Below are 14,999 nucleotides of genomic sequence, written 5' to 3'. Positions count from 1 at the left end.
ATACATTATATTATATTACAAATATTTGAATATGACAAAACCTTATGTGTATACTTTCGTGCTAATTGTACTCCATCAATTAACTTTTTTTTTCTAGAAATGTTCCTGCTGCCAGTTAAACCATACTGAAATATATTTTGGTGTGGTAGAAAGGGGTTGATTTTATTTGTTGTATTAGTTTTATGGTTCTGAGGTGGGTTAATGCCCTGTGTACAGGCCTTGTATAATTCAAAAATGCTTTTCAAAGGAAAAATTTCCTTTTGGTCTTTTCTAAAGATCAGTGTTTTGTAAACAATTATGTTTTAACATAATTTCTTGGGCATTCTCTAACACCTTCTGGTAGTTGACAATGGATATTTCAGGATATAATTTGGTTGAAATGAGAATGGATAGGGGCAATGAGCCTAGTCTTAGCCCCTGGGTAAGCTTTGGAGATATGTAGGTCTCAGAGCAGCACAGTTTGAAAATCACTGCTGTAACTTAACATTGAAATATTAATTTGAAATATTGATTTATTTCAGCTTTCTTCTTATATGCCCCTTTTTTTTAGTTACCCAGAAAGAGAGCAGTTACAAACGATTTATGGAGCATATTTGGAACCAGTTCTACATAAAAATCTGAAGAATCATTCTATTTGGGGTTCTTCATCAAAAATTAATCTTTTAGCAGGATCTATGGTACAAGTGTATGAACAGGTAGATATGCATCTAAATTGTACCTTTCATGTCTATTAGTATCATTCCTAAAGGTCTACTTTTAATTCTGACCTCTGTGTCGATACCCAGGCTTTACTTTCCTGTTTATTAGACTTTTCTAGTAGAGAGTAACTCTATGAAGACAGGTGCTGTGTGTGCCTTATTCGCTGTTGTATCCATGGCACAATTTCTAATAGGCACCCAATGTTTGTTGAATGAATGAATTTGTGGTAGATGGTTATTCTGCTGTCAGCTCAAATTTAGCATATTTAGAATTGAGTTTATCTGCTTTCCCAAAACAGATCTTCTTCCTGACTTCTATCAGTTTGTGTCTTCCAGGCTTCAAACCGGCCAGTAGTAGTCTTTGATGTTTCTTTTTTTCTTCCTGACTGGGAGGAAATGTCTAAAGTATTCTCCCTAGATAAAATGGGGAAGATAGTTGAAAGTAGGCATTGAGGATGCACAAAACATTTGTTGAGCACCTTTTCTTGCCAGTGGTAGTCCTAGGGATGTAAAGATGACTTAGTTTCTTTTTACTGAAAGTTCACAGTCCAATGAGGGACTGAGTCATATAAATAAACGATTAATACAGTGTAATAAATGTAGCAGTAACAGTATGTCTAACTTACAGAGATAGCACAGAGGAGGAGTAAATAACTTTGTTGTATGCGGTAGTTGTTAAGGAGGAGGTAAAGTTTGATCTGAGTTTTGAAAAATTAATAGAAATTCACCAAGTAGCTGGAGGTGAAAGAATGTCTTCTTAGATAAAGGGAATAACATGTACAAGTTATGGACATGTTTATGGAAGATGCTTTTTATAATATTGGAGTAGAAGTGAGGATAGATAAGTTTGAAAGCAAGAAATTCCTTTTTTAAAAAAAAATAAAGATGTTAGGTAATCAAGATCAGAATAAGAGTAATGGCTCTGTCCATAGAGAGGAAGGGACAGGCTTTTTGCTGGTTGGTTGTATATTGAAGAGAGATACTTTGATTTGTTCAGTGACTTCTTGAACATAAATTGTTTTAATGGTTCCCAGCATTAAAAAATGGGTCTTACCTAGACCTGCGAGTACTTTGGAATTGCTACCATCATATTTAAAGGTTAGATTTGTTTTTATTGAATTCTCATGTTCAGCAGGGCTTTTTAGCCTTTTTTTTTTTTTTTATGGCCATCTGTTGAAGTCTATGAACCCTGCTTAGAATATGTGTGTGTGTGTGTGTGTGTGTGTGTGTGTATGTATATAGATTTTTTTTTTTTTTGGAGACGAAGTCTCGCTTTGTTGCCCAGGTTGGAGTGCAGTGGCACGATCTCAGCTCACTGCAACCTCCACCTCCTTGGTTCAAGTGATTCTTCTGCCTTAGCCTCCCGAGTAGCTGCGACTATAAGCGTGTGCCACCACACCTGGCCAATTTTTGTATTTTTAGTAGAGACGGGCTTTCACCATCTTGGCCAGGCTGGTCTTGAATTCCTGACCTCGTGATCTGCCCGCCTCAGCCTCTGAAAGTGCTGGGATTACAGGCATGAGCCCCTGCGCCTGGCCAGAATAATGTTTTTAAGTGCATAAAATATAAAGATAATGAAGTCAATTATATTGAAATCCAGTTCCATCTACAGGTAGAAATTAGTATTCCTCTGAGTCTAAGGAGACTGACAAATTTATAACATGATTATATATTTAAGACAGTAGGAAGATTGTTTACTGTATTTTCTTTTTCAGGTGCGAGCTAAATTTACAGTTGATGATTATAGTCACTATTTCTTTACTCCTTGCATTCTTACCCAATGGGTTCTTGGCTTATTTAGATATGATTTAGAAGGAGGTGAGTTTTGCTGGTGTTTATCTGTGTGTGTGTGTGTGTGTGTGTGTGTGTGTGTGCGCATGCACATTTATTCTGTAGATTGTATTTGTAATAGATAAATGAGTATTATATCACAAATTATATTATTAAATAGAAATATTATTATTAAAATTGTTATATTTCTTCTTCCAAACTATATATGATTGTCATTATTAAAACTTCCTTTTGGGAAAAATGAAATCATTATATTTGAGGCAAAGTGTATTTAGTATGCTTTCTGGAATTGTTTTTATTGAACAACTAGAGATGATAGTATTTAATGTTACCTTTAAGTAATCACAAACATATACCAAGTTATTAACAAAATGAATTTTAACTTTTTTTCCTTTCTTCCGTTTATCTGATGCCAAAATTACGGTATGTAGATGCCTGCTATTTCTTTCTAATATTATGTTAAACAGATTATTTAAAAATCATTATATTACAATTAAATAAAATTTTTCCTTTTCTAGGATCCTCAAACCATCCACTAGATTACGTGTTAGAAATTGTAGCATATGAAGCGCGGCGCTTATTTCGTGACAAAATTGTTGGTGCAAAGGAACTTCATTTATTTGACATCATTTTAACATCAGTGTTTCAAGGAGATTGGGGCTCAGACGTATTAGACAATATGTCAGGTAATGTAATAGAGCTTATGCAAATATATAACTGTTACAAGGAGTTTAGAAATATTTTTCTTACACATAGCATGATTTTATAGGTCCAAACAAATAAACACTTTGAATAATTTTAATATTATTTTTTCCATAAGGTACTCTTCAGTCTTTTTTCCTGGATTTCAGTAATCATGTTTTAAACAAAATATAATGGCAGTAATTTTTTTTCTTAGAAAAAAGGAGTTCAGGCCATACTGTTTTACATTGGCAATGCAAGATTATTTTAATAAAAGTTCTTTTTTGAAAAACAGTTACATGTATATAAAACATGAAGATCATTGGGAAAATTCATATTTGATTGTAATGACCTTTTGCCTAAGAGCAATGGCCATTCTTATTCCTGTCACTACCTATAATGTCATTAGCGTAGAACTTACATATGCTTGTTACTATCTTCATCTATTGTTATTGTAAAGAAAGCATAATACCATTCAGTCAAAGCTGCTGTGTTGCATTTGCAATGATTACTGTTTAATAACCAATTTGCATTTTGAAAACTACTGTGGGAGTAATGTATGTAATATGCAAGTCATCCTTGTGAGAGGGTCTTTTGTTAAAAGAAGGTTGCAATATGGAAATATTTCCTAATAAAACTGCTGTCAGGCCACAAAATGTGCTTAGTTTTTCAGAGGATAAAGCTAGGCTTCAAAAATATTTTATATAATAAATATATTTTCTACAATTACTTTTAATGGCAAAACCACAGTTACTTCTGCACCAACATATACATTTGGTATATTGTACATTTCTAGATTTGATATTGGCCTAAGATCCATGAGTACCTATCCTAAAGGGAACTTTGAAGGTGGGAAATATGTTTAAATTGACAGAAAGAATTTTCTAGGTGCTCCTGAGTTTTTGAATCAGGAAATGGGTTCAAGAGAAACTTCAAGAAGGATGAAATGCTAAGAGAAGTCTGATCATATTAATAGTTCAGAATTTGCTTGACTTAGAGTGATGGTTTATGTCATTACAAGTTGTAGCTTGCATGGCTTAGTGTGGAGAGGCTTAGGTTCTTAAATGGTGCCGTCTTTCTCTGTCTGAAAATTGAGTCAGTAGGGTCTCTTTTTGCAAAGAAAGTGGCAAATCCTTTGGGCATAAGATAGTATTGGCACCTAATTCGGTGTCTGAATCTTCTGAAAAGATTGGTATCTTTCAGAGTCTCCTATGTAAGACTCAATAAATAAAATGTCTTTTTTTTTGGTATTTTTCTCTTCAGTGAAGGGTTTTCTTTTTTCTTTTTTTTTGAGACAGAGTTTCATTCTTGTTGCCCAGTCTGGAGTGCAATAGCCCGATCTCAGCCCACTGCACCCTCCGCCTCCCGGGTTCAAGTGATTTTCCTGCCTCAGCCTCCTGAGTAGCTGGTATTACAGGCATGTGCCACCATTCCCAACTAATTTTGTGTATTTTTTAGTAGAGATGGGGCTTCTCCATGTTGGTCAGGCTGGTCTCGAACTCCCAACCTCAGGTGATGTGCCCACCTTGGTCTCCCAAAGTACTGGGATTACAGGTGTAAGCCACCACACCAGTCGAGTTTTCTTTTTAAAAAATACAGGTTTGACATATGTTAGATCTAGTCATATAGGATTTTCACATATTGAAAGATTAGCTTATTAAGAAAAATTTAATCTTGGAGGCGTAAAAATAAACTAGCTACATTCTTATCCTTAAGAAGATTGTAATCTAATGACAGAAACAGATATAAAAATCTTTGCTTACAATGATAACTATTGCTAGTGTGATTAGATACCACAAATGTTTGTGGAAGTAGATGGTTAAAATGATAATTACAGTGGAGTATAGAACGTTTTATAATTAATATAACTTTTCTGAATATGTTTGAGATAAATGCTGGATAGTAGGGTTCTAGAAGAGGTGGAGAATAATTCTGCTTTGAGGAAGTTACTTGGAACCGTTTTTTAAGGCTGGTCAATTGAAGCAGTGGGAGTAAAATTTTTTAAATTCAATTTTTTATTTTTGAGATAATTACAGAGTCACATGCAGTTATAAATATTAATACAGAGAGAACACATCTACCTTTTACCTGGTTTCCCTCAATGGTAGTATCTGGCCAAATTATAGCACAGCATCACAGCCAGGATATTGACATTAATACAGTTTAGATACAGAACAGTTACATCACCACAGGATCTATAATGTTACCCTTTTGTAGCCATACTCACTTCTGTCGTATCTCCTGGAAACTACTAATCTGTTGTTTCTTTAATTTTGTGATTTCAAGAAAGTTATCTTGACTCAACCTATTTCTCTGGAGATACATGCCGATTGTTTTGTTTTGATAGTTCATTTCTTTTTATTGCTTTTTATTCCGTCATATGAATACACCACCATTTCTTTAACCCTTTATCTATTGAGAGACATCTGGGTTGTTTTCAGTTTTTGGCTATTAGGAATGAAGCTGCTGTGAATATTCTTGTACAGGTTGTTGTGTGAGCATAGATTTTCGTTTTTCTGGAATAAATGATCAGGAATGCAATTGCAGGGTTGTGTGGTACTCGCATGCTTAGTTTTTTAAGCAACGAAGAGGCTGTTTTTTATAGAGGTATTGTTCCTCATCATTGCCAGCATTTGATGGTGTTACTATTTTGTATTTTAGCCATTCATGTAAGCGTATATATGTCATGGTGGCTTTAATTTGCATTTTGCTAATAGCTAGTGAAGTTGAACATCTTTTTGTGTAATATTTGCTGTCTGTATGTCCTCTTTGGTAGAATGTCTTCATGTCTTTTATCCATTTTCTAATCGGAATTTTTTTTTTTTTTTTTTTTTTTGATGCAGAGTCTCGCTGTTTCCCAGGCTAGAGTGCGGTGGTGCAGCCTCTGCTCACTGCAAACTCCACCTCCCGGGCTCAAGCGATTCTTCTGCCTCAGCCTCCCAAGTAGCTGGGATTACAGGCATGCACAACCACGCCCAGCTACATTTTGTATTTTTAGTGGAGATGCGGTTTCATCATGTTGGGTAGGCTGGTTTTGAACTCCTGACCTCAGATGATCCGCCTGCCTCGGCCTTCCAAAGTGCTGGGATTATAGGCGTGAGCCACTGCAGCCAGCAATTGGTTTGTTACTGTTGAGTTTTGAGAATATGTATATATTAGAGATACCAGTCCTTTATTGGATACATGGTTTGCAAATGTATTCTCCCTCTCAATAGGCTTGTCTCTTCATCCCCTTAACAGGGTCTTTCACAGATAAAAAGTTTTTATATAATTTTGTGAAGCCTAACCTATCATTTTTCATCATAAGGATGTGTTGATGTCAAGTTTAAGGAGTCTGTCTAGTTGTAGATCCTGAAGATTTTCTCCTATGTTTTCCCTAAAAGTTTATAGTTTTATGCTTTACATTTGAGTCAGTGGTCCATTGTGAGTCAATTTCTGTATAGGGAATGAGACTTAGGTCAGGGTTTATTTTTCTGCCTGTGGATGTTTATTTGCTCCAGCATCATTTGTTGAGAAGGCTATCTTTCTGCCTGAATAGATTTTGCAGTTTTGTCAAAATTTGGTAACATGGGTCTATTTCTGGATTCTCCATTGATTTATGTATCTGTCCTTCTGCCAGTACCACACTGTCTTGATTAGCTACTATATAAGTTGTGAAACTGGTTTAGACTGATTCCTCCTACTTTAGACTTCTTTCTCAAAATTGTTTTAGCTATTTCTGTTTCTTTGTCTTTTCATATAGATCTTAGAATAATATTTTATGAATGTATAAACAATGTTGCTGAGATTCTGATAGGAATTGCTTAAATCTGTATATTGGTTTGGGGAGAATTGACATCTTTTCTCTGTTGAGTCTTCCCATTTTCTCCATTTATCTAATCCCTCTATTTATTTAGATCTTTGCTTTCTTTCATCGGTGTTGTATAGTTTTTAGCATTCAAGTATTATACATGTTATGTTAAATTTATACCTAACCTATACCTAAGTTTTAAATTTGTTAAAACAATTGGAAGTGCTCAAACTGTGTTTTAAAGGATGAATATAGTAAGTGAAGGATATTCCAGACAAGGGAAAAGCAATGTGCAAAGAAACAGAGGCTCGAGAAAACTAGAGTATATAGTGCAGAGAGAGGTAGAAGATTCAAGCAATCAGTGAAGCCAGATTGTAGAGGCCATCATTAGGAGTTTGGTGTTTTGTTTTAGGAAGTGGAAAGCTATATGTGATATTGCGGTGGTGTGGCACAATCAGGTTTTGTTTTTGTATGTGTTACCCTAGTACTAGTGAAGATGTACTTGAGGGGGCAGAAACTGATAGCAGGGATACAAGGTAAGAGGCTACTGCAATAGTCCAAGTGAGAAATGATGAGATGTGAGGATAATAGTTCAGTTTTGTACATGTGCTTGAATGTTTGCAATCCCTTTTCGTGTCTTTTGGAAATCTACATAGAGTTGATCATCTATGAGGGTAGGAATCATGTTTGTCTTACGCAATACTTAGGCAGAGAGTACCTTGTTTAAACAACATGCACTCAACAGGTAAGTATTTAGTGAGTGAATGCATGAATTATATGTCTGTTAAGCAACTGGAAATACGGGACTAGCCTAGAACATAGGAGTTTTGCCTAAAGATAAGTAGTAGGTGAGTTTTTGGTGTATAAATAGTTGATAATTTAACTGACAAAAAGGATTAAATGATTCGGGGAGAATTTTTAGAATTAAAAGATTAGAAGACTGAAATTGGACCCCAGGGAATATCAGTATAGAAGGAATAAAGCAGAAAACTGAAAAGGACTGGTAGTTGTGGTGTGATAAGTAGGGTTATATAGATGCAAGTGCAAAAGAAGAGGTGCACAAAGGTCATGTTGGGATAATGATTGCAAAGAAGATTTAAATTTGGAGATTGTGACTGTATTATTTTTCTCAAATAAGAGTTTTAGTATAGTAGCCTGTACAGATAGAAAATAATGTAAAAAATGTGATGGTGAAAGTAGGGAGAACCTGAAGTAGCTTGGGTCTAGGGAAGGTAAGGTTGTTATTTTAGGGGAATGTAGAACCGAGCATGTGACAAGAATGGTTGGTGGAACAGTCTCTCGGAAGAGTTGGGAAGGAAAAAGTTCAATAGAATGGTGAATAGACTTTCCTTGTATGGTAACAGGAACCCTGCTATAGGTGGATTTAAGGGAAGTTTGGGGGATTTTTGTTTTCTGATTAAAATTTGGTTAGTTTTTTTTTAAGCATTAGGGTTCTTTTTGGTATTAATACATCCATGTCCTTTCTCAAGGAGAGTTTTGAGATTGTTTTATTTGCTAATTTTATGTGAACTATTTTTAACTTACAAATTTTATGTAGATTCTGAAGAAGAAGAAGGAAAATGGGACAAACTGAGAGTAGACAGCGGGGAGTAGTAGGAGAAAGGTAGAAGGAAACCTTTCTTTTCAGTTCATTTCAGGAGAAAGAATTGAGGGGACAGAATATAGACTCGTGGTACCATTCATCTCTTTTCAGGTAGAGTTTGATATTGAAATCGAAGTTCTTTGTATTTCTTTTCTATTTATTTATTGTTTTGAGGTAAATCTCACTCTGTTGCCCATGCAGTGGTGCAATCATGGCCATGGCAGCCTTAAACTCCTGGGCTCAAGTGATCCTCCTGCCTTAGCTTCCCAAGTAGGTGGGACCACAGGTGCATGCCACCACACCTGGCTAATTTTTAAATTTTTTATAGAGATGGAGTCTTGCTATGTTGTCTAAGCTGGCCTTGACCTTCTGGGCTGAAGTGATCCTCCTGCCTTGGCCTCTGAAAATGCTGGTATTATAGGTGTGGGCCACCTTGCCTGACTCAGTCATTGTATTTCACCTGGTTTTATTGACCTGACAATGTACCCTTTAAAGTATTTTGCCTTTGCCCTTCTGGAGATGATCTTATTTGGATTAATTAACTTAAAAATTGTTTAGTAAGCAATGTATTTGTTGAAGTCTCATTACGAGTAATGCATATAAAACAAAAATATCGTTTATTTCTACAGATAGTTTCTATGTTACATGGGGAGCTCGGCATAATTCAGGAGCAAGGGCAGCCCCAGGACAACCATTACCTCCACATGGAAAACCACTTGGAAAACTAAACTCTACTGATCTCAAGGATGTTATTAAAAAGGTATAATATGAATCATGAATTGGAACTGGGATTTGGTCATTATAGTCTTTTAAAAATATTTATTATAAAGATTTTGAGGGCATGAATATGATAGATTGTAGAACAGGCAAAACTGGTTCTTATCTTTTGAAATCTAGTCCATCATGGCAGGTGTAACGAGATGCACATGTACTTACATAGATATGTGTAAAATTGCTAAGATACATTTTGGGCAAAGGTATGTTGGAAGTATTAATGAGGTTTAATGTTAATCAGGAAATTACTCTGGAGCAGTAGTTGTCAAACTTTAGAGATCATTAGAGTCATGTAGAGATTAGAAAATATGCAGATTCCTGGGTCTCATCCTCTTAAGTGTCAGATTCACTAGGTGACCCAGACAGTCTAGATGTCTAACAGGCTCCCAGATGATGTTGATGCTGTTGGTCCACTGAAACTTTGAGTAGCACTATCCTAGAGAGTTTCTTTCTCTTTTAAAGTTTAGTTATAATCAAGAAGAAGAAACAGTATTGCAAATGATTGCTTTAAAAATTAATATTTATATTGAATGTTAGTGTGGATTTTATATCAGGAAACGTTTTTTCATGATCTGGTAAACTGATTCACCTGGAATGGGTGTTGCAAAGTTTTGAAGCATTGAAAGTTGTTAAGTATGTAAAGTCTAATTTTCCTTTCTCCCTTCTTGCACTTTATCAGGTGGTCCCTGGCAGAGTATGGTACCTGTGTTAGCTTTTGATTCATTCCCAAGCAATGCGAAAGAACAAACATTCACAAAAGATTTTTTAGGCACTAGGTTTCTAGAGTGTGGGGATTTTTTTCATGGTCTATGCACACTGATTCATAACAACTAATAAAATTTGAGCAATTTTAAAGTTCTATAATTAACCTGCTATCTCATGCTGCTTTTTACTAGTGTAGTAGTGACCAAAACTAACTGATTTTCACGGACCCTTGAACTTGTTTGACGTGAGTTTTTCCTTAGAGAGTGCCAATTTATTTATCCAGGATTTCTGGATTTATAAAATATTGAGTGTGAGATGATATGTAGTCACTTCACCTTTTTTCTTGAATGTATCAAAAATATAATATTTAACCTAGATAAGTAATATTTGTATTTTGTAGTTAGGGCTTACGTTAACTATAAAATATTCTGATTTTTTTCAAAGGGTCTTATTCATTATGGACGAGATAACCAGAATTTAGACATTTTACTCTTCCACGAAGTCTTGGAGTATATGTCTAGGATAGATAGAGTGCTGAGTTTCCCTGGAGGTTCACTTCTATTAGCAGGACGCAGTGGTGTAGGTCGTCGGACCATCACTTCTTTAGTCAGTCACATGCATGGAGCGGTCCTGTTTTCTCCAAAGATTTCCAGAGGATATGAACTGAAGCAGTTCAAAAATGATCTCAAACATGTGAGTTGCCCACTCTCTTTTGCTTTATTTGGTTTTAAATTACATTGGTTATTATTCGAAACATCTTTAAAGACCTTTAATTCTCTGTTATACAACATAGTCTTTATTTTAATTTAGATTATTTTTTCCATGCTTATTAGAAAATTATATTTTTATCTATAGACAGGAAAGAGAATACTATTAGAATTTCTAGGACCCAGATACTCCAGGTTGTAGGATGTTAGACAGACATGAATGATAAACAGAAGGATGGCATTTACACAGGAAATGTGTGGGTAGAGATAAAAATGATCTACTTGTTTGTAAAATAATTAGTATTTGCTTAGGGGTTGGATTTACTTTCCAAATTATATGGCTAAAGTTTGATTTTTAATTACTGAAATAGAAATAAATGAATAAATAAACACACGATACTGGCATACTTTACATACAAAATGTTAATTTTTAACTGCACCAAAAATACGTAAAGGGCACTAAAAAGTATTTTCTTATTTTGCAGGTGCTGCATCTTGCAGGAATTGAAGCACAACAGGTAGTTTTACTTCTTGAGGATTACCAGTTTGTACATCCTACGTTTTTGGAGATGATCAATAGCCTTTTATCCTCTGGCAAGTGACTAGTTTCTTTTCAAAGAAAATGAAAATAATGGCATAAAAATTATCCAAGTAAAATTATCTTGTGCAAAATTTACTTTGTTTTGGAGAACGTTTGGCATAGTTCTTACTTAGGAGACATGGTGTTAAACATGCTCATGGCAGGAAAATTGAGAGACTCCATTTTTATAAAATCAATAATTTAAGACATAAAAATTGTTAGAGTATTGGTGAATATTCAGAAAAATTGACTCTTACGTATACTTTTGCTGGGTTATTATTTGGTATAACCTTTGGGAGAATTATCAGCTAGGACTTATTAAAAGCTGTGCCATACTCTTTGATGTACCATTCTATTATCTGTAGGAATTTAACCCACAGAAATGAAAGAACTAGTATGCAAGAAAATAGGTAGTATAATTTATTATCACAAACATTTGATAGAACCTTCCTATCAGTAGTGGCATGGTTGTATAACTATATAATAGTATGGCCTTAGTATGGATATATGAATATACATATACTCCAGATATATGAAATTCCACATAATTCTACACATTAGTGCCCACATTTCATGTGTCTGGAATATAGCTGCATTCATTAACCTGGAAAAATGCACATTCTCCTTCTTCAGTTGGATATTACAAATCAAGTAATAAGTAATATTATTTATTTATTTATTTATTTATTTATTTAGAGACAGAGTCTTGCTCTGTCGCCAGGCTGGAGTGCAGTGACACGATCTCGGCTCACTGCAACCTCCCCCTCCCAGGTTCAAGTGATACTCCTGCCTCAGCCACTTGAGTAGCTGGGATTACAGACATGCACCACCACACCCGGCGAATTTTTGTAATTTTAGTAGGGACAGGGTTTCACCATGTTGGCCAGGCTGATCTGGAACTCCTGACTTCAGGCGATTCTCCTGCCTTGGCCTCCCAAAGTGCTGGGATTACAGGTGTGAGCCAGTAATCTTGTTTTTTAAAAGAAGAAATTAAAATTATTTGTAAGAAAAAAAGGAACTAATAAGTACTTTAAGTATGCATCTATATAATAGAAAAATACCACTTGAAAGAGGACTATCTTAATACAAATACTCTCTAGAAATTTATGGCTAAGTGGGCTCTCTATGTATCTGGAATTCTATGGATTGTAGAGATATTTATTGTTTTGTTTTCAAGATTTCTATGGTTTAAAGTCTTGTTTTTCCTCTGAGATATAACATGAAGCACTGTCCATTTATATTCCTCAGCATTTCTCACCCCTAATTGCACACAGAATCACTTGGATAATTAAAAGCAACAACAACAACAACTAAAAACAAATTCTTTGCTACTACCCTAAGCCCATTAAATTAAAATCTCTGGGGTAGGGTGGGAGTATCATTTGGCTATTGTGACTCCCTAATTGAGTCCCTGCAACCTGAACTAAGAACTGTTGCTACTCTTCTGCCGTGGCTCTGTCCGCAGCAAACTGTGGTACTCTCCTGTTGTCTGTGGTGTTACCTGACCTTTTTGGTGTTTTCCTGGGGAGGATACTTGTGAATTCCTGTATTTCTTCCTTTTTTTTTTTTTTAAGAATTTATTAAATTTGTTAGAATCTTTCTATGAGTAATCACTGTCAGTGATTGGGAGGAAGTAGCTTAGTTTTAAACCTGGATCAAGAGTGTTTTGTTATTGAAGTAAAAAATAAACCTTAAAAACTAGTTTCAGTCGTATGGGCGGTATCACTGTGGGATCAAAGGACAAAGTTATCTGAACTCATTTTCAACTCAGTTTTTCGTAAATACTTCCTTTGTATCATGCTACTGCTCTGAGGAGAAATTTTCTTCAGAATTTAACAACTTTGGTTAAAGAAAACATTTAGTTTATAATATGTGATATCTAAATATTAGTGCCCAGATGAGAAATAGAGACCAGGATGCTCTGATTAGACAAGTGGTAGATCCATTTCTATGAAAGAGTTGAGGGATAATGGCTTAGTGAAAGTGGTAAGTACTTGAGTGGACTTACAGCGTTCGTGGCCGCTTTAATGAACATCTTTTGATATTTAAGGAACGCATTCCTGCATATCGCTTCAGCTGTCACTAGATGGAGACATTGTTCGTTTTGGCTGACAAGAGACCAGAAACACAGATCTTTTTTTTTTTCTTTTTTCTTTTTGAAAGCAAACATTCGGATAAGCACTAACCCAATAATCATTATTTTAGAACAAATTGGCATTTATGATCAAAATATAATGGTAAAAATGACAAGTCAGATTTTGGCATTTTATTTTCAGAGGAAGTCTTCAGTAGGCTTTGTGTCTTTTTTCTATTTCAAATTCTTATTTCCTAATATATATAATATATAGGTAGAGTTGGCATTGTTTGCTAAATTTAAGGAATCAAAAATATCTTGGTATGTCTAAAATTTAAAGAAAAACGTATCATGCAGATTTATGTGTGTATGTGTTCAAGTATGCACAAGCTTGTGGGGTGGGAGTGGTCTGGTGCCTCTTAGTTGAACCTCAAGAAAAGTAGGGATCAGACTGATGGGCCCTATATGAATACATTACTTTGGATATGTAGCAAAGGACTTTTCACTTAATGTTACAGTTTCTTGTGAATTGTAAACCTACTGGCTTAACAAATATTTATTAAATGCCTCTTATATGCAGGGCCAAGTTTTAAATACTATTATAATTTGTAGAAGTGAACAGGATGTGCTCCATGCCATCTATCTTTAAATCTGTCTCTAAGACTAAAGTTGTAGTCTTAATCAACTTGGATTTGCCTTTCATCATTCTATTCATCGTCATGATTTGGCATGCATAGAAGCAGGCCACGGACCAGTTCTTCTGATTTCTAGTACAAGTTCATCTGTTCATTCATTCATTTATGTAAAACATATTTTTGTTCTAGATACCTAGGTAAGAATATTCTAAGGTTAAATGTTGAACATTATCAAATATTTGTCCTTAGAAAGTTAGAGTCTAATTGGAGATGAGAAGGAAGTAATTCATTATTAAATGATGTGATAAGTGCTAAAAAGTGATATACTTGAATAGTATGTGAAAGAGAAAGAGTGTTTAATTAGCTAATGGGTAGTCAAAAAAGGTTCATGGGCTTAACAGTTAGGGAGGTAGCATCTTGAAGGATAAAAACTTATTGGGAAGATAAGGGGCAGAGGATAACCATAGGTATACATTCCAAGAGGACAGAATATTTTGTTATATTTATGGAACACAAGTTTATTGAGGCTAGAATACAAGGTCTTATGGAGGAAGATGGAAAAATAACCTGTAAAGGTAGACAGATGGCTAGATGATGACTATTTTGAGTGGTTTGCTTAGGTGTTTGAATTTTATCAAATGAAGGCTATAGATAAAGATTTGTGAGTCACATAGAGGTAATAAGATTTGTATATTTTTGGAAAGAAAGATTGAATAAGAGCAGATTTTTAAATATAAAAATTGAAAAAGTATTATTTATTAAAATGTTTTGAATTAGTCTAATATTTTTCTGTAGGTGAAGTTCCTGGACTCTATACTCTTGAAGAATTGGAGCCTTTGCTGTTACCACTTAAAGATCAAGCTTCACAAGATGGTTTTTTCGGACCAGTCTTCAATTACTTCACATATAGTAAGCGACATAGAATTCATTAGTCACATCAAACTGGTTCATATGAAATATA

The 14,999-nt window shown here is 34.8% G+C and overlaps 1 protein-coding gene across 5 annotated transcripts in view; it reads left to right on the top strand.

Annotated features, from left to right (window-relative positions):
• DYNC2H1 (dynein cytoplasmic 2 heavy chain 1) overlaps positions 1–14,999 on the top strand; it is a 354,596-nt gene that overhangs the window by 75,177 nt on the left and 264,420 nt on the right. For 4 of the 5 annotated variants that reach the window (XM_031653015.1, XM_031653012.1, XM_031653013.1 and 1 more), the window contains 7 exons: positions 551–695; positions 2,414–2,516; positions 3,008–3,175; positions 9,193–9,323; positions 10,487–10,735; positions 11,235–11,343; positions 14,834–14,947. In XM_031653015.1, coding sequence (XP_031508875.1) covers positions 551–695; positions 2,414–2,516; positions 3,008–3,175; positions 9,193–9,323; positions 10,487–10,735; positions 11,235–11,343; positions 14,834–14,947 — 1,019 coding nt within the window. The remainder of the gene's footprint in view (positions 1–550; positions 696–2,413; positions 2,517–3,007; positions 3,176–9,192; positions 9,324–10,486; positions 10,736–11,234; positions 11,344–14,833; positions 14,948–14,999) is intronic. The other variant, XM_031653014.1, reaches the window with a different exon arrangement.

The sequence above is a fragment of the Papio anubis genome, chromosome 12, assembly GCF_008728515.1.
Source record: "Papio anubis isolate 15944 chromosome 12, Panubis1.0, whole genome shotgun sequence".
NCBI classification, from domain to species: Eukaryota; Metazoa; Chordata; class Mammalia; order Primates; family Cercopithecidae; genus Papio; species Papio anubis.
The sequence above is the reverse complement of the archived record's forward strand: the minus strand, read 5'-3'. Positions and strand labels throughout refer to the sequence as shown.